The 22953-nt window shown below is 52.9% G+C and overlaps 2 protein-coding genes across 4 annotated transcripts in view; one reads left to right on the top strand and one right to left on the bottom strand.

Moving 5' to 3' along the window:
- LOC119107715 (transmembrane protein 165) overlaps positions 1-7564 on the top strand; it is a 10178-nt gene extending 2614 nt beyond the window's left edge. Inside the window, exons 1-6 of one of the 3 annotated variants that reach the window (XM_037231255.1) lie at positions 643-770; positions 4924-5128; positions 5549-5724; positions 6076-6234; positions 6833-6938; positions 7384-7560. In XM_037231255.1, coding sequence (XP_037087150.1) covers positions 645-770; positions 4924-5128; positions 5549-5724; positions 6076-6234; positions 6833-6938; positions 7384-7454 — 843 coding nt within the window. In that variant the 5' untranslated portion in view covers positions 643-644 and the 3' untranslated portion in view covers positions 7455-7560. Of the gene's footprint in view, positions 1-642; positions 771-4923; positions 5129-5548; positions 5725-6075; positions 6235-6832; positions 6939-7383 lie in introns of those variants that run through there. The other 2 variants (XM_037231257.1, XM_037231256.1) reach the window with 2 other exon arrangements.
- Positions 7565-9178: 1614 nt separating this feature from the next.
- LOC119107170 (protein arginine N-methyltransferase 1) lies at positions 9179-22447 on the bottom strand. The gene is made up of 10 exons (XM_037230554.1): positions 22315-22447; positions 18552-18683; positions 16749-16968; positions 16136-16335; positions 15756-15759; positions 14395-14514; positions 12553-12747; positions 11962-12083; positions 9685-9768; positions 9179-9459 (listed from the first exon to the last, which is right to left on the bottom strand). Exons 1-9 carry the CDS (start codon positions 22330-22332, stop codon positions 9685-9687), a joined length of 1095 nt encoding a protein of 364 aa, XP_037086449.1. The 5' UTR covers positions 22333-22447; the 3' UTR covers positions 9179-9459.
- Between the last annotated feature and the right edge of the window lie 506 nt (positions 22448-22953).

The following is a 22953-nucleotide window of genomic DNA, read 5'->3' as shown; positions in this document are numbered from 1 at the left end:
GTCCGCTGTTGTGAATTGCTAAAATCAGGAACCTACACCTAGAAAGCTTTTTATTGGAAGACCTGCCATGCTCACCAACACTAGGAAGGAGAACACTCAGCATTTGTAATTAACAAGTGAAGAGCTCTCACCTCGCCTCATGCCATGAACAATAACTATCACCTAACAATCAACACTTGCCCCATGCTGCTAACTTATTCTGAATTTTTGAATATATGTTGCCACAATGTTCTCACAGAGTAGTTCTTCTAGCAGTTGGTCTTCTACGCATAGGTTTTTCAAGAATAAGGCTTCTGTGTGTAGTTGTTTTGAGTGGCAGACATTCATGTCAGGATTAATAACATTCTTAGCTTAGGTTTTTTAGGGCTACATCCAATGACCTTGTGAAGGGGCCTTCAAGGTTAGGGATTTTGTGCAGAAGGTCTTCTGGGTGATACCATATACCCCCCCCCCCTCCCTCCAGTTGCCTTGTAACCCACAGTTTTTATTGATCCCATATCTAGTGCACAGATACAAAAGGTTTGAGGCTTGCCGGGTTGTCTGTGCCTTCTGTTAGTATGTGAATCAGGACCCAGGTTTTCACAAATGCAAATATTGGTATTGAGTTGAACCAAGCTGAAATATGTTATCATTTTCAGGCCATGATGAAAATCAAAATGGGTCTGCAGGAGATTTTTGTTTTGGTCAGCTTTCTGGCCTCAATGGCATTAGTGATTGCAGAAGAGGACAGTGAGAAGCACATGGCAGTTGTGCCCACACAGAAGGAGGAGGTAAGCTGTGCAACATTGCTCTGGATTGTACCAGTATTGACCAGGTAATGCATGCTTCCAAAACAAATGTGTTACCATTATAAAGAGCACCACCTGTTGTTATGGGCTGTGCTGTTGCCACTCCTGCCTGCAGGACCAAGGGTTGTAAAAAACTTGCTTACAGCAAATATTTATATGCAAAGGCTATCAGCAAAGGCTTGCAATCAAACAGCTTCATACTATACTGGGTTTGTCCTGAAGAATGCTTGTTACACACAACACTAACTATATATATATATATATATAAAACTATATATATATATATATATATATATTATATATATATAAACTATATCTATATATATATATATAACTATATATATATAACTATATAACTATATATATATAACTATATATATACATATATATATATATATATGTATATATATATATATATATATATATATATACATATATAGTTCATGCTTAGAGTCCTTGATTGCAAAAAGTGTCATGCAAATGGTTTGTTATCAACAATTTGTTGAAATGAAGGGTTTGGCAGCAGGAGTTTATTTGACAAGGTATTCATGCAATATTCACATAGATATGATATGAATGTTGCATCTTTCCATGACAAATCAACCAGAGGATAACACAGCACCCCGTTCAAATTTGAGCAAGACACTGTTATATGGTAATATATGGCCAAAACCAGATGATGTAAGTTTTAGAGCTGTACAGTGTACTGGTAAGGAACTAGGAGCAGATGAACCCTGTTTTTATTTGCTCCAGGGGAAATGGTTTTTGCATTGGAAAGCTAAATACCTACATATTTCTGAAACGGGTTAATATAACATTCAAATTCAGTGATGTACCTAGCTTGACCTTTAACCCCAATTTCTGCAAAAATATGGTGTCTGATTACAAAGATCTTCACTTGAAGATCACTATTGCCATAAATACTACAATGAAAAATTGATGGGATCTCTAAGATCTGCCACAAATCGAATTCAAACATTGGTGGATCACGACTTGATCACGGCGGATCACCGGCGGATTAGATTGTAGTGAGTCAAGTGGCCTCGTGTGCTGGCGCAGCAAGCTAGGAACCGCGCGCGTGACATTTGCTACAGCGCGCACCTGTTCGGCGCAGGTTCCGAGAAAACCAAACTGACGCCGAAGAGAGGGTCAGTGAGCGTGCAGCCGTATGGACGGAGGTCAGGAAAGTGAAGCCCTGCAGTTTTGCTGCTTTCAGCAAGTGTCTCCAGGGAATGTTTACTAAAAAGCATCGGTTGAAATGAGTCGGAAAAATAATATTAAGGACGGGTTGCGTGGCGTAGCGATGTGACGCGAGTGCGGTGCAAGTCATTAGTTATTATCCCGAATGAGACTCGGTAACTTGTTAATGGTTGCAATTATTCAGGACAGCTGTGCCAAACTGAAATCATGTAAAGAACCGTTTGGCCTGAGGCTCAAAGCAACAAACGGCAGTTTGCGCAAAATCACCGATAGTTTTCTAAAGAAGAACTCCTCTCCGATGAGTGTGGTAGACATTGGGGACAAATCGCATGACAACAAGCCGCAATCGCAGTCCAAGGCCACCATGGGGAAAGATCTCCTAGAGCGAACAGCGGCATTGCAATGTACATCCATTTGTGGCATGCCTCAAAACGTCCAACGACCTCGTCAGCGAATTATCTGTACCATCAGTGAAAGTGAAATCCTTTCAGCAGCCGCAACATACGCTCGACAGGAAAAGATGCTAGCCATGCCGAAGTTTTCAAGAGCAAAAGAAGCTCATCGCGATACCTATTCTTGCCTGGCATATAAAACAATGCACCCTTCTTAGCATGTTACCATGCTGATGATTATGGGCCTCAAGTAGGTTTTGCACTTGCGACTTTTCATTTGGAGGTCTCATACATTGAGGTGGGGTACTGTTTAACGTCCGTCAGGATGTGAAAGTCTTCAATGCCCAGAACGTGATCATGTCCTGGCGTCACATGATGCGTTTTGCATTCGCGCCGACCACATTGCTGGTTAGTGCACACATGATTGATGAACTCAGCCGATGTTGTACTTAATGGAACACGGCACAATGAGGTACAGGTTTTTACGTTTCAATCGTGACTTATCTGTCAGGCATGTATGCACACGCTATCTTTCTACAAGTGATCCTGTAGTTTGTTTTGTAATTCAGGTAGGCTAATCCTTTTTAATTTCCATGGGTGGGCGTTCTCCTCCTCTATGTGACAGCTGATAAAATCCACAAAGACGGGCCAATGATCAGAACAACGGTTAGCAAACGCACAATCGCTGAAGGCAACGCACAGCTACAGTCGTCATCAATCCAGGCAAACACGTCTCAGCTGCAGTTACAGCAGTGAGCACAACTGCTCTAACATCCAAAGAGTACCGGAAGGGATGGCTGCACCACCATACATTGATTATAAGGTCGTAAATGTGCGAAACTTTCCGTTGCAGAACAAATAAGCAAGAATTTGAACTTGCCTGTTTTACTTTTTATTTTCGCTTGAACGGACCTGAACAAGTGATTAAGACATGGCGTGCTATGAACGATGACTTTGGTTCTGATATATACTCACACACCATGTCGTTGAAATGTAATTTGGCTCTATAGACCTGACTCGGGATGGATGACAGGCACGAGGGCTGACTGAAATCCAGTCTTCATTTATGGACCGTTCCATAGTTCCGGTTGGTTTCATGGTCACCGTCACATTGCCTGCCGGAGTGAGCCGATCTCACCCGGTCGCCGGGTGCCGGCCTGTCGGCTTATGGCGTGCCGCTGTCCGTGGTCCGCCAGTGTTCAAATGGGATTTGCGGCGGATCTAGAGAGAATCCCATCAGTTTCTTTTTCGTTGGAACGGAAATAAAGTGGTCTCGTTGGCATGTCGTTTTGAAGGAAATCAAAGGTAGCATATTTTGTTCAGGTAATTAGGTCAAATGTCAAATTAGGGTACTGTATGTACCTAATTAACCTTGAATGATATATTGACCCACGTTTTGGAGAATAAAAATCAGTATCTAGATTTCCAATGCACACAATACAAACATACGACCAATGCAAACATTATACGACGCGATCTGCTTTCGCTAAACCAAGTATAAAAATGAGATCGTGACTTCACCTCGCATTTTATGTGTTCCCAGTTCCGCATCGGTACGCTGTATGGCTCGAAAATTTGCAAAATTTTGTTTTGACCATGCAGTTACTTATGGACCTGTCTTCGTCAAACTGAGGGGTGCGTTATGCTGAAATGTACCTATCCGTGATCGATTCGTCGTGGAATGACATTTGTCATTTGACAAATGTTCACGAGTGGTGAAAGGTGTCCATGGACGGTTAAGAAGATGGGTACGTAGCTTAATCCCAATCAACACCCAATCTGTCCCAGTTTGTAGGTATCCTCGTTCAGTGATACACAGTCTACAAAGCAGCACAACCTGAAAGGCTCTGATTTCACATGCCTTTCTTGAGCATCATTAGAACCCAAAGTCATGAAGTTCTTCATGAAAGTGGCGCGTTACTGAACTGCTCAGTGTTATTACCCATGCCAGTAAATCTCTGTGGAAGCTGAATTTCGCATGCCGCCATTTACAAGCTCGCGAACTGCTTCCGTTACATACTTTTTCAACTATATCCCGCACATGACAAACCTTTCTCGATACGGGCCATTACATGCGAACTCGTGCCTTAAAAATATTTTCCGCACGAAATTATCATGTAAGGAACCATTCACCATATACTTACCAGCATATGCGTGCTGTACGTCATGTGCAGAGAGTAAAATTCCTTTTACATTCGGCCAATTCCCTTTACAAACTTTACCCGTGATGAGATGTTGGTCCATTTGGGTGCTTTTGCTGTCGCTATGCTTGTTTAGGAATCTTTTCCAGGACAAGTCGTATTTGTCACGCACCTTTCCATAATCGACGTCATGCCTACGAGCATTTTGTCTAGTTATCACTACTTTTTGCCCACAATATGCTCATTGCAGCCCATGTGATCATGTGGCGCTCCAACGAAAGACCGCCTGACAATCCGAAATTGACGCAGGCTAGTGCGCAGAAGTGCCACCATGCGAGTCTTGATTTTCTTACATATGGAACGGACCCGTAATGACTTTGTTGGCGAACCCCTCATCCGTAGAGCGTGAAAGTGGAGGCCACCACCGAGGAGAGCGGCCTGGACGTCAGCTTCACGCACGGCTTCATCGCCTCCCTCTCGGTGATCATCGTGTCAGAGATCGGCGACAAGACCTTCTTCATCGCGGCCATCCTGTCCATGCAGCACTCGCGCGCCACCGTGTTCGCCGGCGCCATCGCCGCGCTGTTCACCATGACCGTGCTCTCCGGTGAGGGCGGCTGCATACGGTGCCGCGGCGCTGCGGTGCCGCCCTAGTGTCAGCGCGCCGAAACTCGGCTGCTCGGCATCATTATGGGGTCCGGTTCTTCTTCACAGTAGCACAACGGATTGCGATGATGACCGCTATAGCGCGCAAGGAGGCAATCAAAATGAACGACTTCAACGCCGTTCCACTCACGGCTGGCCGCCCGGGCATGCTTCTTGCCAGCAATGCTCCCATCGGAAACGTTGATGTGATGATGTGACAATGATGACATCACTGTGGTGCAAACCCCTGTCATCGGTTTTGAAGTGTTCATGCATCATTATTGGTCGTTGGTTTTTGACGGCGCGCTTTCGATTTTTCGGCGACTACGTGAAAACTTGCTCAGGGATTTCCTCGCCATTGACAAGCGGATCCGTCGGGCAGTTCTGCTCGGGTTTTCGATTCAGATCATTCCGCGCGCCTACACATACTACATATCCAGCGCCTTGTTCGCCATCTTCGGCCTCAAGATGCTCTACGATGGCTATTACATGGGTCAGAACGAGGCCCAGGAAGAGTTCGAGGAGGTGCAGAGCGACCTCCGCAAACGGGAGGATGAGGTTCGTACCAACGCCACTCCCACGCACTGTTCTTTCTTGAGACTAGCCTATGGAAAAATTATTTCGTTTGAATGACCTTTGACCCGACTGCGACTAGAAGACCGGTCATGTTTGTGTGAAAACAGGGCGCTGATGATGTTTACTTATCCGGTCGTCTTCATGATTTGCACTGTCATTGGTCCGCAGCCCGCGCACTTCATTGTCTGATTTCAACACAGTCAGTTATGAAGCGGTAGTAAGCGACCAATTTCTCTTCGAACATTTCAGCGGGCGAGACTACCACTCGCACGAACGCAGGCGCACCAGGGCACCATCTCGCCATGACCGCCGCCGTCTCGCGCCGGCCCGCAGCGGACTAAGGACGCGCTGGACGTGGAGGGCGGTGTGGCGCGGCGCGGCAACGTGCTGGCCTTCATCTCCCGCATCCTGCTGGAGGCGTTCACGCTCACCTTCCTGGCCGAGTGGGGCGACCGCTCGCAGATAGCTACCATCCTCCTCGCGGCTAGAGAGGTAACTACCGGTGCCCCGTCTGCCCGCTAGGCAGCGGCAGACGGCGTGCGGTGTGGGCTAGAAGGGCGGGATGGGACGATTTGCCTCAGAAACGATGCATAAATGTATTTAATCCCCTTCACCAATGGCCAAGTGCGTCGCTTGATAAAAGTTCACCGTGGGACTTCGAGTTATCTTCCACGCACGGTCCCTCGCGTCGGTGGTCCTTCAGTGGGCCGAGCACCGCGCCGCCTGCCTGCGCTTCCCCGGTCGCCGTGGGCGCCCCACCGCAAATGCCGTCGCCTTTGCGTGTTAGCATTTGAATATGATGGTGCGTTGGAGCGGCAGTGGTGCTGCTTGCATCGCACACCGGCATGGGGCCCTGCGCCGTCACTGCCTCCGCTGTGCTGTATTATAGAACATTTGTGACTCGTACAGGCCGCTCCGTCGCGCCTTTCCAGACGATGCGTCAGTATGTGATGTGATGCGCCAGAGCGGCACGCTACAAGCAGGCCTGCCAGTGGCTGGCTGTTTGCGTTCCCTGTCTTGGCCGTGCCGGCTCGGCCTCCAGCCGTACGTGTCTGCCGTCGTTGAGCGTGCTCTCCCCCCTGTGCGGCAGGACGCCTGGGGCGTGACACTGGGCGGCTGCCTCGGCCACGCGCTCTGCACGGGCCTGGCCGTGCTCGGCGGTCGCCTCATCTCGCAGCGCATCTCTGCCAGGACCGGTGAGGGCTGGCTCAGACGAGGGGAGGGTGGGGCTGGCGAGGTGCTACACTGAGATGTTAGACTGGGGCGGAGCAGGGTTGGGAGGGGCTGTGGAAGTTGCCCCTCCCAGCTGTGAGGCTGTGAGAGACTGTGGGGCTGAGTGGTGCTGGAAACTGGAAAAGGGTTTTTCTCAGGCCGCACCGATGACCGTTTGTGGCCAGCTGGGGTGTTTGTTTCGACATGGTGGTGGAGTGGAGTAATACTCGCTGTTGTCTTCCTCTTCAAAGCTGTTCTTAAGTCTCGCAGGCTTTGCGTTCGAACTGTGGTGTTCGCGACAGCGTAGCGACCGCGTGTTGTTGCGCTCCCTGGAGCAGGTTGAACGCCCATACCTCCCGCTTGCCCCAACGCCACGTCGTGACTAGCCCCCTGCCGCCGCCCTCCTCAGCCCACGCCGCTCTGTTCCAGTAACCCTGGTGGGCGGCGTGGTGTTCATCATCTTCGCCGTCAGCGCCCTCTTCATCAACCCGGACAGCTAGGCGAGGGCGCGACCGACCGTGTCCGCCGGTCGCCCGCGCTGCCGGCTAGGAGCTAATTTATCGTGCGGTGGCGGGGCCGCTCCTGCGCCCGGCGCGGTGGGCGGCGCCGCCCGCGCGGGGGCCGGAGCGGGCCGAGTCCCCGACCGTCGGCAGCGGCCCGCCAGGTGACCGCGAGCTCAATGTGGCGGCGCCAGGCTGGGCGCGCGGACGCCAGGCGAGGACGCGGACCCGCGTGTCGCCCCGTTGGTCGCCGTTGGTTGTTATCGTCCCGCGCGTCAGGAGTGGCGCGGCGGACGAGATGGACGTCATTAGAGTCATGACTTCCAGCTAATGACGCGCCACTGGCGCTACGTGTTTTTATGGACGTCCATGGGCGTTATACGGTGTAAATGTTAGCCAGGTTTTAGCGAGGCTGGGCTCCACAATAGCCCGTTGTAAAGACGGGGCGTGCTCGTATGCACGATGGAAATGACCGTTATGGGTAATGAAATCCTGATAGAATCTGAATCCCTTGTCGGCGCCACACATTCATCAGGGCATCGGAAGAGTTTCATTACGGCATAACGGCTGATGTCATGCATTCGATGACACTCCCGGGCATGGCGGTAGGAGGGCCCGCCCTTTACTGATATTCACCCGACGGAAGGCGGCGTAGTTGGCGAAATCAGTATTTATACCGAGCAGTTATGCTGTCATTTTCCGGAGCGTTGGCTTCCATCAGGGCACCTAGGCGGAGGCCCAGGCTGCGGGCTGTGGCATAGCGAATTAAGCCGACGAAGCCCAGTGTGCGAGACCGCTGGCGTGAACAAGTTGGCGCCGTTGTGTAATGTTAGTGGACGAAAGCTGTTGTGCGCCTCGCGTCTGGGCTCGCGCACCGTGCGGCATCGAGTTGCGCCACCCGCTCTACGGTATGCAGATATGGAAGCATTCCCACAGGCGCGCGCGCTTATGTTTTTCGCCTGTTTCCCGGTGGTGGAAAAAAGACGAGCGTTGTATATAATGTAACACTTTGCTCGCCGGCGTCTTTTCATCATGAGTAGAGCAGGTCCATGGCCTAGTTGAATGCGCGACTTGGAAATTATCTTCTGGCGGGCATTCCGTTTTCTTCCCAACCATTGATGCGGGTTAGATACCAATGGCAGGTTTCGCTCCCAATTACATGTTCCCGTGCCAAATTTTGGGCGCCGTCTCCGGTTACACGCTTTTCCGTGGAATGTCATTCGAAAGCGGCCTTTTTTGTAAGGCACGTGCGGTGCGTGCCTGGTGTCTCGCTCTGTTCGCTCTGGTTCCTAACCATGCCCACATGGCGCTCTTTGTGTTCATATTTTAACTCCATACTGACATGAATCTTGTCCGAAACTTCACTTGTGTACATTGACCCACCCTCACGCGGCCGAAGTGCGGATACCGACGACTGCCGCCAGAGGCGCTGCGTCGACTATCCGCGTTGGCACGCGTCCGTTCTGACCGCTTCCTGCTATTCCCTAGGCGATAGTTGAACGGCGCGACCTTTGACGGTGCTCTCGGGCGGCTGTTGTTGTGTGGCGGTACCGGCGCGGGGGTGGGCGGAGCTGCCGGCCTATAACACGTGAGGCGGAGACTCCAGGCGCGTGACGCTGTGCTGTGATGCAGCATGTGAGGTGGAATACACGCCACGACTCAGGCCCTGCTCGCTGGACCGGACGGCCGGGCGCACCAGGCGCCACGAGCGCAGACACCGCGGCGTCAGTCTTCCATTTATTGATGACGAAGTACGAGCCCGGCGCGCGGTGACACGCCGTCCGGTGAAGAAGGGGGCGGGGGACGGCGGTCGTGGAGGCGACATCACAGCAGCCGGGCCGGGGAGACGCGCCCGGCGGCGGCGGCGGCGGCGGCGGCCCGCCGGGCCATCCGGAGCGGCCGGCGCCGCCTGGCCGGAGGCAGCCCGGCGCGAGCAGCCGCCGCCAGGCTCGCGGGCTCGCGGGCGGCGGCCATCGCACGTCCTGGGAGGCGGTCGCCGCTCCCGCTGAGAACGGGCCTGGACGGTCAGCTGGGGCGGTGTCCTGGGGCCGACGGACGCACGTGCCCCGCCCGAGGGGCCTCAACGGCCAAATGTACACTTGACTGCAGGGGAACGATGGGCGTCCGCAGCTGCTTTAACTGGACCGCTCCGGTGCAGTGAACACCAGCAATGGCTGCAGGCCAGTTCCAGACTCTTAGCCGCACATCGCTGGCTACGGTGCACCCTTACCTAGCGCATCTTGTAGCTCCTGCTATCTTTGACAGTACACAGCTCTCCGTGGAAGTCGAAGCTTATGTGGAAGTCTAGGTCGCGCTGGAACAATACACGAGCGTCATCAGAATGCAGCCAAACGCGGCAGACACGACGCCTGATATTGTCAATGAAGGGGACATCATATTGGCCCAGACAGGACATTACTCAAGAAGTGTCATAAACTTGCAGAACTATACATCACAGCAAGCTGGGTGGCCCCAGACGTAACATTTTAATGCCATTTCGAACCACCCACTCACATCGAACCATTACCATTGACGAACCGATTACAGCTCTGCCCTTGCCACGACACACGAAGCCCGAGATTATTCATCAACGCGTGCGCCAGCCATTACAAGTCGCGACCTTCCGGGTCAGCTGACAAATTGGGGTCGGTGAAGTGCGGTAACCGCCCGCCCCGTCGCCCATCCCACGACAAAGGCCGCGCCACGCCGCCGGCGACGCGTGTCGGCCGGCGGACACGGGGCCGCACTGCCCGGTCAATCGTACTCCAGCGCCCAGAGACCTTTCCATTCGGCGCCACTGATTGCCCGCAAAGGTCAGCAGCGACACCGCGGAAGCGGCCGCCCGAAGAGCGCTATGAGCACACACTGAGGCACTGCCGCGTCGGCCAGAGTGCTGCTGAGCACGGGCAGAGTCCGCTGAGAACACACAGCGCTGCTCACCGGTACCAATACTAAACCACGCCGGTACATGGCGCTCCAAGACTGCCGACAATCGCCAATGACTGGTGACAATCGCGAACCCAAGTGGTCCAGTGGGCGCAAAAGATTGAAGCAGTCGGCGCGCACAAGAACCGTGATCAATGATCATCATTTCCACCGCCCAGCAGCGCTGGGCTCAGTCTGGCTACGGGCAGCGATTGACGTCCCTTCCTCCAAGGACGTGACGTCCCTTCTTCCAGGGACGTCACTTAAGCAAGTTCATGGCGCTATAGCAATCTTAAGCACTTGCGTACCGATTTGATGCACGAAGGCCAGATAAACATTGGTTCCTGACGTGTGTAGGCGTGTCCGGTGGTTCCCGCAGCATATTGTAAGCTCACGCTGCCAGAGCAGCAGTGATCCCAGCCTTCGGGAACACTGCGTACGGTCCTGCTTCCCGTTCCATCATCGCTTCCTTGAAATATGGCAAAGAGCAAGGCCATCCCAGCGGCCACATCCGCCTAAAAAAATGACAAAATCGGCACAGCATCCGCACCACTATCGCAACCCTCCTCCACCTCACTCCCCCGCAGCCTTCCCCGCTTTCGATGACGGGAGTCCGTTCCGATCTCAAATAATCTGCCTATAAACCCAGACCACGTCACCCACACTTGGGCAGCTGGGGCACCATCCTACACTGCCGACGTACCGTTTGGTGAAGGCTGCATTACAGCGTCATGTGCGCTGCATGCCCTCCTAAAGCACGCGCGAACCTAGTAAGCCCAACGCCGGTGCGCTACGCAGCGCCCTACCCCTCCCCCCCCGTGAACGAGTCCCATGCGGGCTATCCCCATCATACAGATGAATGCCGCCAGCTCCTTTGCTGTCAACGTCAGCTCTTACTCAGTGGCTTCCACCTGCCTCCCATTGAGCGTCAGGCCCTGATCGCAGTGAACTCCCGTCCCTTCCTCTACCACTGGCAGCAGCCCTTTCAATAAACATCAGACTACCCCTCTCCCAGTGTAAACTAGTCCTCCTCGGTGAACACCGACCCAGTCTCTGACAGCAAGCGCCTTCATTCATTCTCCCACTAGTCCTTCCCCAGCGAACGCCGGCCCGGTCTGCTAGAGAGCGCCTATTATCGACTCTTCCACTAATCCCCTCCCCCCATCTCCAGTGAACGCCGGCCCGGTCTCCGCTAGAGCGCCTGCTGTCCACTCTCCCATTAATCCCCCCTCCCCTGAGCGCCGGCGCGCAGCGAGCACCTGTCGTCCACTCCTGCACTAATCCTCCCTCGTCCTCCCAGTGAACGCCAGTCCCTGCCCGACCCGTCCCGGCGAATGCAGCGGCGCCGACGGCCGCCGCCGCTCCGACCACACCACATCGACACTCACATTATTCCTAGCGTTGGGCTTCATGGCGAATACGCCGTCGATGGTCTCGCCCACTTTGCACGTTATGTAATCGGTGGTGTAGAACACGGTCTGCTTCCAGTGCGTGTAGCGCGCCTCCGGCGCTGTGGGTCGCAGACAGGTCAGGGGGCGGGCGGGCGGGCGGCGCCGGCCGCGCGCGCGCACGCGGTACTCACGTTGTTGCGCGGGTTGGGCGAGCACGAGAACACGCCCTCGATCTGCTCGCCTACCTTGGCCGTGATACTATCGTGAAAGTAAAACACAGTCTGCTTCCAATGCGTGTACGCGGCGGCCGGCGCTGAAATGCCAGAGGGCCCCGGTCAGAGGGCCGGAGAGAGGGCGCCGCGCCGGGGGGCCGCTGCCGCCGGCCGGCTCCAGGCACCAGACACCAGACTGCGCGCGTGTCCGCCGTCACCGCAGGTCACCGGGCGTCATGCTCTAGTCTACGTCACCCTATACGGGCTCGAGCAGTACGGCCGTGTCGCGTGGACCCCGGTATGCGAGTGTCCGTCTCAGTGTGAGGACAGCGAAGTGGCAAGAGTGACGCCAAGAGGGACACTCGGCACGGCTCGTTAGCTGCATCACAATGGTCACCGTAATACGGCCATATGTCCACGTGCACATGGAAATCCAGCAGCGATGAGGACACTGAGGGTCAAGTGGTGAGAAACGGAAAGCCAAATCAAGCGCAACACACGCTGGCAAGAGAGCACAAACGATCTCCGGCAGGTAGCATGACTTCATGAGCGCTTCAAGGGCAGCCGTACCTGTGCTGAATCCCACCCGCTTGTGACACTTGGTGAACTCGACGTTGAAGAACGTGACGAACGCCTGCACGTAGTCGTTCCGCCGGACCTGCAGGCTGAAGGGGGCGGAGAAGGCCAGCTCCTCCTTCTTGATGGTGCACAGGTCGACCTCCTTCAGGAGGCAGGAGTTGGTCACCACCTGTCGGCACGCGGCACCTCAGGTCAGCCCGGGACGACGCCTCGCCGCAGCCCATTCGGGCCGTATAGCTCCATCCAGGGCCTGTACGTATTTTATACTTGAGAAGGCCGGCGAGCTGGACAAGGCCTGACCTCGCCGATCCATACTGCCCGGGGACCAGACGGTGGCTAATTTTTTCCGCATCACGGCAATCCGGACCAAATATTGTAATTTCGCTCGGCATAACCGCTAATTAGTTTGAAAGCCAAAGTGGCACCTAAATCTCAAATATGCCACCCAATGGTCGCAACGCTGCTTAACTGCGGCGATCGCGTACGATGAGCTCCAGTGAAATGACCCGCTCTGGAAATTCATTTGTCCTAGCCTGGCTTGTCCCGGCGACGAATACTTGAGAGACCAGCGAGCGCCGGTCGCAGTATGAGGCCGCACGATGTTGGGAGCGAACTAAGAAAATTACGCACTCTGCGGGAGAACCATAAAGGAGGTGCTCGGATGGCCAGCGCCTGTTCCCCTCCTCCATTAAGGGGAGCGTTTTTGCCTCCTTGATCCACTATGAAGATGTTCGGAGTGTTTCGGCTGGCGCAAACACCAACCACTCTCCAGAGAACAGCGAGTCAACGTGTACACGGCCGAAAGGCGGCACCGCCGCGTTCCGGCACTCCCCGACAACACGTCCTCCAGCACAACACGCCCTCCCCAGGCGGACGTCCCGCAGACAAACATGTACCATAAATATTCAACCATCGCTCATGCATGCGGCACGACAGCAGCAGACTTTGGTCTCCGGGGAGTGAATCCGTCACGCGGCGGGCACCGCGTGCGCGCGAGCGAGGGAATACCTACGGTGGTGCGGCTGCAGCGACGGCTCGTCCAATACGCGTACACCACAAAGGCGTGGGCACGCACCGCCTACCACGCGCCCAGCGATCGTGTGCCGTGCAGTATAGCTGTGGGGCCCTCCCCACGACCCGGCGCCAACTGGCTGTGGGGACGGGACACCTAACGCGCATCCGGTCGAACAAGAGCGGAAAGGGCGACCTCCCACGCGGCCCGCTCAAACCGCCAGGCGGCGAGGACGGCCCAGCGCCGTGCCGCCCGGAGTGGAGCTCGACACTGCGCCGCAGTCCAGCCCGACCGGCCGCCATGCGGGACCGGCGCCAGTCCAGCCCGGCCGGCCGCCGTGCGGGGCCGGCGCCAGTCCAGCCCGGCCGGCCGCCGTGCGGGGCCGGCGCGAACCCAGCCCGACCGACTGCCGTGCGGGGCCGGCGCCAGTCCAGCCCGGCCGGCCGCCGTGCGGGGCCAGCGCCAGTCCAGCCCGGCCGGCCGCCGTGCGGGGCCGGCGCGAACCCAGCCCGACCGACTGCCGTGCGGGGCCGGCGCCAGTCCAGCCCGGCCGGCCGCCGTGCGGGGCTGGCCGCCAGTCCAGCCCGACCGGCCGCCGTGCCGGGACCGGCGTCAGTCCAGCCCGGCCGGCCGCCGTGCGGGGCCGGCGCCAGTCCAGCCCGGCCGGCGCCAGTCCAGCCCGGCCGGCCACCGTGCGGGGCCGGCGCCAGTCCAGCCCGGCCGGCGCCAGTCCAGCCCGGCCGGCCGCCATGCGGGACCGGCGCCAGTCCAGCCCGGTCGGCCGCCGTGCGGGACCGGCGCGAACCCAGCCGGCCGCTCACCTGTTTTGTGGTCCACCACGTCCACCAGCGGCTCGGAGACGGCCACCTCGCGGATGCAGCTCATGTCGAAGCCGTACACGTCGTCCCACCAGTTGATCTTATCGTCTTTGTATTGCGGTCCTGCAGGGGGACGGGGGAGGCCGGTAAGCGCGCACCAGCGCCGACGGGGTGGACACACACACAGGGATACTCTGACACAAGTAACCGGGCCGCGCATGAGCAGCAGTAGATGGTGACCGCTCACTTCGACAAGGGCGCTGGTCGCGCTTCTGTGGCAAGCACAGCGACCACAGTACGTTTGTATTTGGGCTCTCGGGAACATCGGCTTGGTGGCGACGCAGCACTGCGGTTGGCGACAGTACTGCAAGAAGTTGCCAAGTTCACACGGAAGACGACTTAGTGCCGTTAAGCACATGTTAGCGCCAGCGAACCTGAAAATAAGCCGAATTCGCAGCCTTTTGGTGAGCACGTCTGGCCGGTCCTTTTGGGCCTTCGGTGGGCACATCTGGCAGGCAGTTGGTTCATCGAGCGCGCGTCACCAGCACCGAGCCGACAGGCTTACACATAGACACAATGAAGAACTACTTTACATTTCGTTATTTCACGATGGTACCCAAGACTGTCGGATTGCTGAGATGCAGCTTCATCTACGTGGTATTTTTGGCGGACCATGCCCGCCGTGTTCAATTTGTGGAACGCGATGCCTTGGTTCTATTCTACGCGCACGTCTTTCCGACGTTCGAGCTGCAGCGAGACGCCGATTGACAGGATGGGAAATCTGCTATCGTTGCCTGGCTGTAGAACACATTTTTTCGCATTGAGCTGGGGGATAATTAGTGATTGGAGGGGGCGGGGGACAGCACTGGTTCTTTACACTCCTTGTGCTGTCTGCCAGATAAGACAAATATGTCTAGATGAGCAGTAGAATAACCTCTTTAGAATTGAGCAGCGGCTTCATTTCAGCACGGGACCGGAGGTTTGGTTAACAGCTGACCAGGTTGAGAAAGGCATGAGGAGCTCACACCTCCATTCTTTCAGGCCGCAAGTTTGAACGGATCCTACATTTCCGCAAGTGGGTACCAAAGTGTTGGTTTTCTTGTCGCATGCCTTATCTGAACAACCGAGGGGTTTGAATTTGTTCCAGGTAGCAGCGGCGGACACATTACACTGATCACACTGGCACACGTCACTCTGCTGAGACGTGACCGCGCATCCAATGACATCCACTCACGCTGCAGCAGCGCGCAGAGGACGTGGAAAAAGCTCTTGAAAAAGCCTGACCATTACGAACTGTGATCGCATTACGATACAGGATAATGCAACTTGCCCACCACTACATTGCACAGTCCATTAATTATAACTATCCTCCCTGGCAATGGCGCATTTTGGCCAGTCCCTTGAGGCACCCAGACGGCGCCAAATCCAATAAAGCCGCTGCCTGGCCGACCCCCGCTCCGCCGAAGGCCCCAGACGCCCAGAACATTGCCGCCATAATCATGAAAAACTGAAAACGTTACGACCAGAGCGTAACGTAAAAACCACTGTCTCGCACACAATGACCTTCGGATACTGACGCATCCCGCCAGCCCACAGCGGTCACGGCAGACGGCAGACCTCACCGAAGGCTCCGAATTTCACCGCCTCCACGGTGACACATCGGCAAACAAACCAGAGTCTAGCTCACAGCCCGCGACGCGCGCGCGTGGCCGGCGGCGGCGCACGCCGTCAGCCGGAGCTTCACCTCTATGGCGGTAATGAAGAGGGTGGCGCGGTCGGGGAACATCATGCCGCCCGGCGCCAGCCACTTGTCGCGCGCGTACAGCACCGTGTCCAGCATCGACTCGTAGAAGAGGCAGTAACCCATCCACTCGGAGATGATGATGTCCACCTTGTCGACGGGCAGCGTGATCTCCTCCATCTTGCCCTTCAGGATCTCCACCACTGCCGGCGAGAACGACAACATTATAACCGTGGGGCATGTACATGCAAGGCCCAACATGTCGAGGTGACAATCCTTGGCTGAGCTATTGGACGATTCACGGAATCACACGCAGAGGCAACGGACGGTATGCAGAACCGCACACACTGTAATGTTGATAACAAACAGCCCTCATGTCTTGCGTTCGAGAGAAATTCTATGACAGAGACATCACTGGCATTCTTCTCTCACGCACATCATGTCACTGCAGTTCACGTCTCCAACAGCGCAATGAGCAGCTGGGCGTCAGGGGGCGTCAGGGTGGTTGCGCTGCTGGGCCGACAGATCGCGGCGACGGGGCCATGTCCCCCCCTCCCCCTCCCCAAACAGCAGACCCCAACCCAGCCCCGCTCTGCATCACGCCGCCACCACGCACCGTGGTCGAGCTTGTTGGCCTTGACGATGGTCTTGGCGTGGTCGACGATGTTGGAGCAGTCGACGCCGATCACCTTCTTGGCGCCGGCCTTGGCGGCGAACATGGACAGGATGCCCGTGCCGCAGCCCACATCCAGCACCACCTTGTCTTTGAACAGGTGCCGGTTGTGGTACATCGAGTTGCGGTAGGTGAGTGTCCGCACCTCGTCCTTCAGCATCTCCTGCAGAGGGAACGGAAACAGTAGTAAACAACCACTAGCGGAAGACGGATGTGTGTTTTCACGAACATCAACACCGAACATCAACACGGTGTGGTTAAGCCCTTTGAGCAGCACCAGCACTAAGAGGTCCCACCTGTCGGATATGCCCCGTAATTCCACAAACTGAGATGGAACGAAAAGAGTGAGCCTTATGTGTTCATTCATCCTTTCATTTAAACAAAACCACGTAGTGCCGTCCGGTCGGCACCACGTAATCGCTCTCCATCTATCTGGGGCCCATGATCGGTCGGGCGGCCCGGCACATCGGCGGCGCACGAGCCCATCCGTCGCGGCTACAAAGGGCCAATACTCGCCGCGACGTCGCCCGGGCCCGGGCCGCGCACGCCAGGCGGGTCAGGCGAGGGGCGCCGGACGGCGGCGTCAGACAGCGCGCCACTCGCGTGCTCTCAGGCGGTCTCCGGCCGACGAGCGGCGTTCCCCCCCCCCCCCTCCCCAGCCGCGTCGGTCCGCGCACGTCCCGCCCACCCCCAGGTGGTCTCCGCCGGAGCGGCGTCCTCCGCCAGCCGCGTCAGGTCGGGCGACTAAGGGTGGTGGCCAGCCCGCCCTGAACCAGCAATGGGCCAAATCTCCGGCGCAAGAGCGCGTTATCATCTTGATACACTTGCGTTGTGAGAATTTTTCCATAGCAGGTAACAGAGGGGCAATGCAATATATCACACAAAGATATTCTAATCATACTCCCGGCAAGAAGTATAACTTATCTAATCACATGTATTAATTGCAGGTGCATGCGCTAAATGGTCACCACCATATGCTACTAATATTAACGCTCCACTTGATTTTCTCTTTTTCATATCGCGAACTGTTAGGGGGTCGATGGGCCTCTCCTATGATTTCCTAATTAAGTCAAATAAAGCCTGGCGTTGATAAAAATAACGGATCCATCTCAACGAGACCTCGCGATAGATAAAAAGGTTTCATGTTGCTAGACCAATAATTGACCCAGCTATGCCAGGTTAGTCCGGGCTTCCTGAAAACCGCAATATTTCAGCTCTAAACGCCAATACTTGCAAAACCATGCCAAGCAGCCACATCAAGCTTCCAGAGACGCGTTCATTGCTCAATCCTGAGCATAATGGTATATTTTGTTGCCGCTATATTGCCGTTGTACGCCACGTTAAGGTGACAGTGCCGGACCACCGTGTGCGATCAGCAGACTCGTCGGTTGTCGCCCATCGCTGCGCCGGCCGTGGATCATTGTGCAGTGTTTCTTAAAAACAGTCGCCACTCGGAAACCAAAAGTGCTCTAGACACGTTTTTGGTGCCAAAACAAGCGTGCCGAATATCCCATTGCTGAAATTTGTTCCATTATATCTTATATGTATCATAAATGTAGTAAATATCCCATACATGTGAATGTCCCCCAAAAAGTCTCATTGCACTGATAATCAAAATTTGGGCGCGATAACACAGTACGCCGTTATGAGAGATGTCCGCACAAGACGTAAGAAGGGCAGCACCGACCCCCCCCCCCAATCACAATCAGGGCGAGGATTGGAATGCCACCACTCCCCGATCGATACCTCATGGATGCCGAAATGGGCGTAAGAGTCGAAATAGTAGTCTTTGGAGGTCATCTCTTCACAGCCGACTTTCTCTTGCTCCTTCTTGGCCTTCAGCGCCTCAGCGTCACCAGCGCCATCCGAGTTGACCACCTGCCGCAAAAACATCGCCAATGGTAACAGCGCAGCCAGGCACCGATGCACAACCCCGGAGCATTTCACGACTGCACACCTTGTACCACACCACCACCAGATATGGTCATGGTTTCCACTAACTTGATCGCGACCTTATGGTGCAACCCCAACAACCTGGGTGTTAATGCTGGGAGGGTCAAGTCACATGGCTTCCATAACCAGCTCTCTTTCTAGTCTTGTTCTCACTGTCCTGCTTTCCTTCATGCATATGCTGTGTATGTCTCCATTTGCATGCCATTTAAGGAGGGATCAATGTTGTAATTGAAACAAAAATAAGTGGAATATCATAAGACAGTGGCAAGCTTACCTGAATCTGCTAGCTGACAGGCATTTTTTTCGACAATGAGAGACAAACAGGGAACAGTAGACCAGGGGATGTCAGCACATATTGTCAACAAAAGCTGTATTGATTGTACCATGTCAGATGAACATTTGAATATGGACAGCTAAATCTGTCCACCAACCTTTGAGCAGCAGCTTCCCTGATGATGATTTAGATATGATTTATATATGATGTTATGTACAAGTGCCTTATGAGCTTACTTTGATCACTGGCCTGATATTTCTCATGCCTTTATAACTTCCTATGGAGCTGGCTGATTCACAACAGGAATGTCATGTGAAATACAAAAAAAAAATCTAGCCATGCTTTCACAATGGGATGAAGTGGCAGAGCAATCCTTAAAATCTGGTGCCTCCGTTGCAACATTTTCCTAGTGCATAGGAAAGCAAGGAAGTGCCTAAAATGGTGAGCAGGTAACCACAATAAGAATGAGCAAATTGTGAGTATAACAGCTATTCACCAATCACTATGGTCTATCACACCCTAGTGTTTCATAGTCAGCTCACAGTTGTTGGTGCAAAGTGGTCACCTAGTCCAAGGACGACTGAGCTCTATGAGCCATTGGATGTGAGTGAGCTGCCCTTATTGTTTGTGACAAGCAGAAATGCAATATGACTGAGACATTCCTTGCATGCTTACATTATATTACATACAACTGTCATGCCATGCATAAGGGTTACACACATTCCTGATGCAAACAATTATCAACCATGTCCTTACAAATGAACAAAATGACAACACAAACATGAACCCCACCAATGTGTAATGTCATTAATAAAATCACTCCATATCTGATGTTGATTTGTATATGATGTCACATTATAATATATCAACCATATTCATATTCAGCAACAGTAATGTAGCTGCTAAGGTTCTAAACAAGTGAGCATGCATCCAACATGCAACACAAGCCCTAGCCTGTCTGCCAAGTCAATGGGGTGCTTCTATTTGATCTGATTTGGGGTCAAATTTGGAATGCAATGCAGGCACTCATGTTTTTTGGTGGTGAACAGAACAGCAATTGTTGCTGAGTGGAATATTATGGGAGTTGGTAAGTGGAGTGAGAATGAGCATCACACATAATGAAATGAATGCATGAGTGATACACAATTAAGGATGAATTCACAGAGCACCACAAATGTTCTGTTCTGTGACATCACAAAGAATATTTGCTGGATGTGTTCACATTATGGCATGTGTTCTGTTCATGCAACAGGGAGTCAGCATCTCCCTAACTTTCATGATAGAAACAGCATGTAAGATACTACATGCTGAGAATTGTGTGTAATGCAAGAAAGGCCTTGTATGCTACATTATGAAGTGTGCATTTACAGCACATTGAGAGTGCTCTGCTCTATGTGATGCCACAGAATCTTTGCAAGATGCATTCACAGCATGACATAGCCTTTATTTAAATCTTTGCAACTTCTATGACACAACCTCTGTTCACATCTCTGCAGCTTTTGTGGCAATAGCTGTGCATGCGAGACACTAGCATCTACACTTGCAGTTACCATCTGTGATAAGAATGTAAAATACAAATCACCCTGTTTATAACATCATGAAACATGTTCTTCACCCCTCATGTGTGCTATGCTCACAAAGTGATTTGCTTTTACTTGAGCCTGTTCCACCACTTGCATCTCAGTTTTATCTCACCTCAATCACCCAAAACAAAACTAAGAGACACAATATATAGGGTATGTTGCCATGAATAGCTCACCATCTGACCTTGGCAGTTATGCATGGCCTGCAACTGTTGGCAATGGCCACACTAAAGTTCAGGAGGCATCACCTCAGAGGACAGGATGGATGGTGCCCAGCCTTGGCATATTATAATATTCTCACCCAATACTGCCATTGATCTAAAATGGCTAGTTGAGATGGCAGTGGTCAGGACTCACATGAGCACTGCTTAGTATGAGCTCAGGCCAGGGGTATCCATCAAATCAGAAAGCTCAGCTTTGATCTTTTAAAAAAGAGAATGACCTGGTGACACAGATTCTTTGGCATCCAGGTTGCAGGTTGATGTGAGCACAACATGTCAATTGATGTTCTGGGTTCCTTGACACATAGTATTCCCTTTGCAGTGATGACATATGTTGGGCAACTGAAAACTTTTTCTTGCAACTTAGGAACAGCATCATTTTGCCACTTAGCTAAATGATACCATGTTGGTTATTGAGGCTATTTGGCACTTTCAGCTGCTGAGGCTATATTGCATCACCTGCTTTTCCCCCTGGAAGATTGGCACTGCAGCAAACCTGAACCCTGTACCTCCAGTTTTCCTAGATTAACCACACACTCACAGCTTAACCCCCCCATTACTGAAACCCTTTCTAATGGCAAAACCATTTATGATGTGATAACTTGAGCTTTAGAGGGTGCAACCACCCTGGTCATATGTTACCCATAACATCATGCTATATTTTTCACTGTGATACATTTGTAAGCACTAAAAAGTCTAGGGCCCAAATCACAAAGAAACTCCTAACTTAAGGAACTGCTCAGAGACTGAAATGGGATGGTTGAAGTTATCTTTGTAATATCATTCGAAATTCAAGAAAAAATCTTGATTGCGGGGTCTGTGCAGCCATCTGGAAGGAACAACCTCACCATGGTATTGTGAATGTAAAACCATCCATCATACATGATATTGTGAACATGAAAACTTCACAACATCTTTTGTGGAAAAAACTGAATGGGGCCAAAATCCTGTTAAAAATATTAGGACATATGTCCTCACAGCCAATACACTAATGAATGATGGCACCGATGATGACATTCATTGGGGTTCACTCTATGCGTACATGCAGCCAGGTGGGTTCGTGCACCTGCAGGCACCACCAGGCAGGTTCCTGCAGTGCAGATGGTACTCTACACCTAACATGTGCCTTCAGTAAGTCAAGCTGAATCAAATTATGCCACAAACTAACATGAAAGAACATGCATCACACATCAGTGATCCACATGAGATTACAATACCGCAAAATTATCCAAACAATCACCTGAACCAATTGCAATTGCAGCCACATTGATAAAGCTACTTGCTTTGTCTCATGGCAAATCGAACATGAATGGATCCTTGCAGAGCTCTGTTTACCAGCTTGGTTATGAATACTGCAACCACCTACAAAACGTTCCTTGAAAGTTTCTTTGTCAAAGACGGGCTAATGGCGCAGGCGTTTCCAACAGGGGAACTCCCAAGCAAAGCACAAAGATAAATGCCAGTGAGATACTCCTTACCTCCATTACTTCAGCCATAGTTGTTTCACTTCTGTGAAAAACACTTCACAACCCTATATCGCAATACGACTAGATACCCGACGCCGGTAATGGAACCCAGGTACACAGCGCGCCACCCGCGTGTTCTCCGGCGTTCCCAAGGATGAAAGTATTCAAGCTTCGTGCTCTTCACGCGAGGTTTTGTTACGCACGTCGGATATGCGCCAAAAGTGGTTGACGTCATGTAAAAAATATGACGCACCATACATATCTGATGTTTCACAAATTGGTATCCAAGACGGCTTGTTAGTCTCACCACAAAACAGTGACGCAGGCAAGGGGGAGTTGGAGTGAAGCGAGTCTCCTTGAAGAGAGCTAGGACCTCTGGTGACGAGCCCTTTTTAGTTTAGAGCTTAGACGAAGCCAGTTCTTTTTAAGCGTTTAGGATACCCGTAAGGCCTCTGCACAGTTCCCGGAGGAAACGCCGAATGGAAAGGCCACAAGAAAAAAGTACATGTATTAGTCGAAAGGGACATGGTAGACGGGAAGAAATGTCGAAACAGAAAAAGTCGTGAGGGATTAGAGTCAACAGGGGAAAGTCAGATAGGAAAACAATTTACAAAAAAACAATTTAACGGACACAAATTTTGACAAGATACA

Source organism: Pollicipes pollicipes, unplaced genomic scaffold, assembly GCF_011947565.3.
Source record: "Pollicipes pollicipes isolate AB1234 unplaced genomic scaffold, Ppol_2.1 Scaffold_6686;HRSCAF=7923_pilon_pilon_pilon, whole genome shotgun sequence".
Lineage (NCBI taxonomy): Eukaryota > Metazoa > Arthropoda > Thecostraca > Pollicipedomorpha > Pollicipedidae > Pollicipes > Pollicipes pollicipes.
Note: the sequence above shows the minus strand (reverse complement) of the source record. Positions and strands in the feature narration are given on the sequence as shown.

Bases quoted from the DNA above. Each gene is read 5' to 3' on its own strand.
- LOC119107170 (XM_037230554.1), bottom strand. The intron at 16,969-18,551 runs GTATCGATCGGG...TTCCCTCTGCAG, and splicing joins CCCATTTCGGCATCCATGAG to GAGATGCTGAAGGACGAGGT. The intron at 9,769-11,961 runs GTGAGTACCGCG...GTATTGTTCCAG, and splicing joins CGCCCAACCCGCGCAACAAC to CGCGACCTAGACTTCCACAT.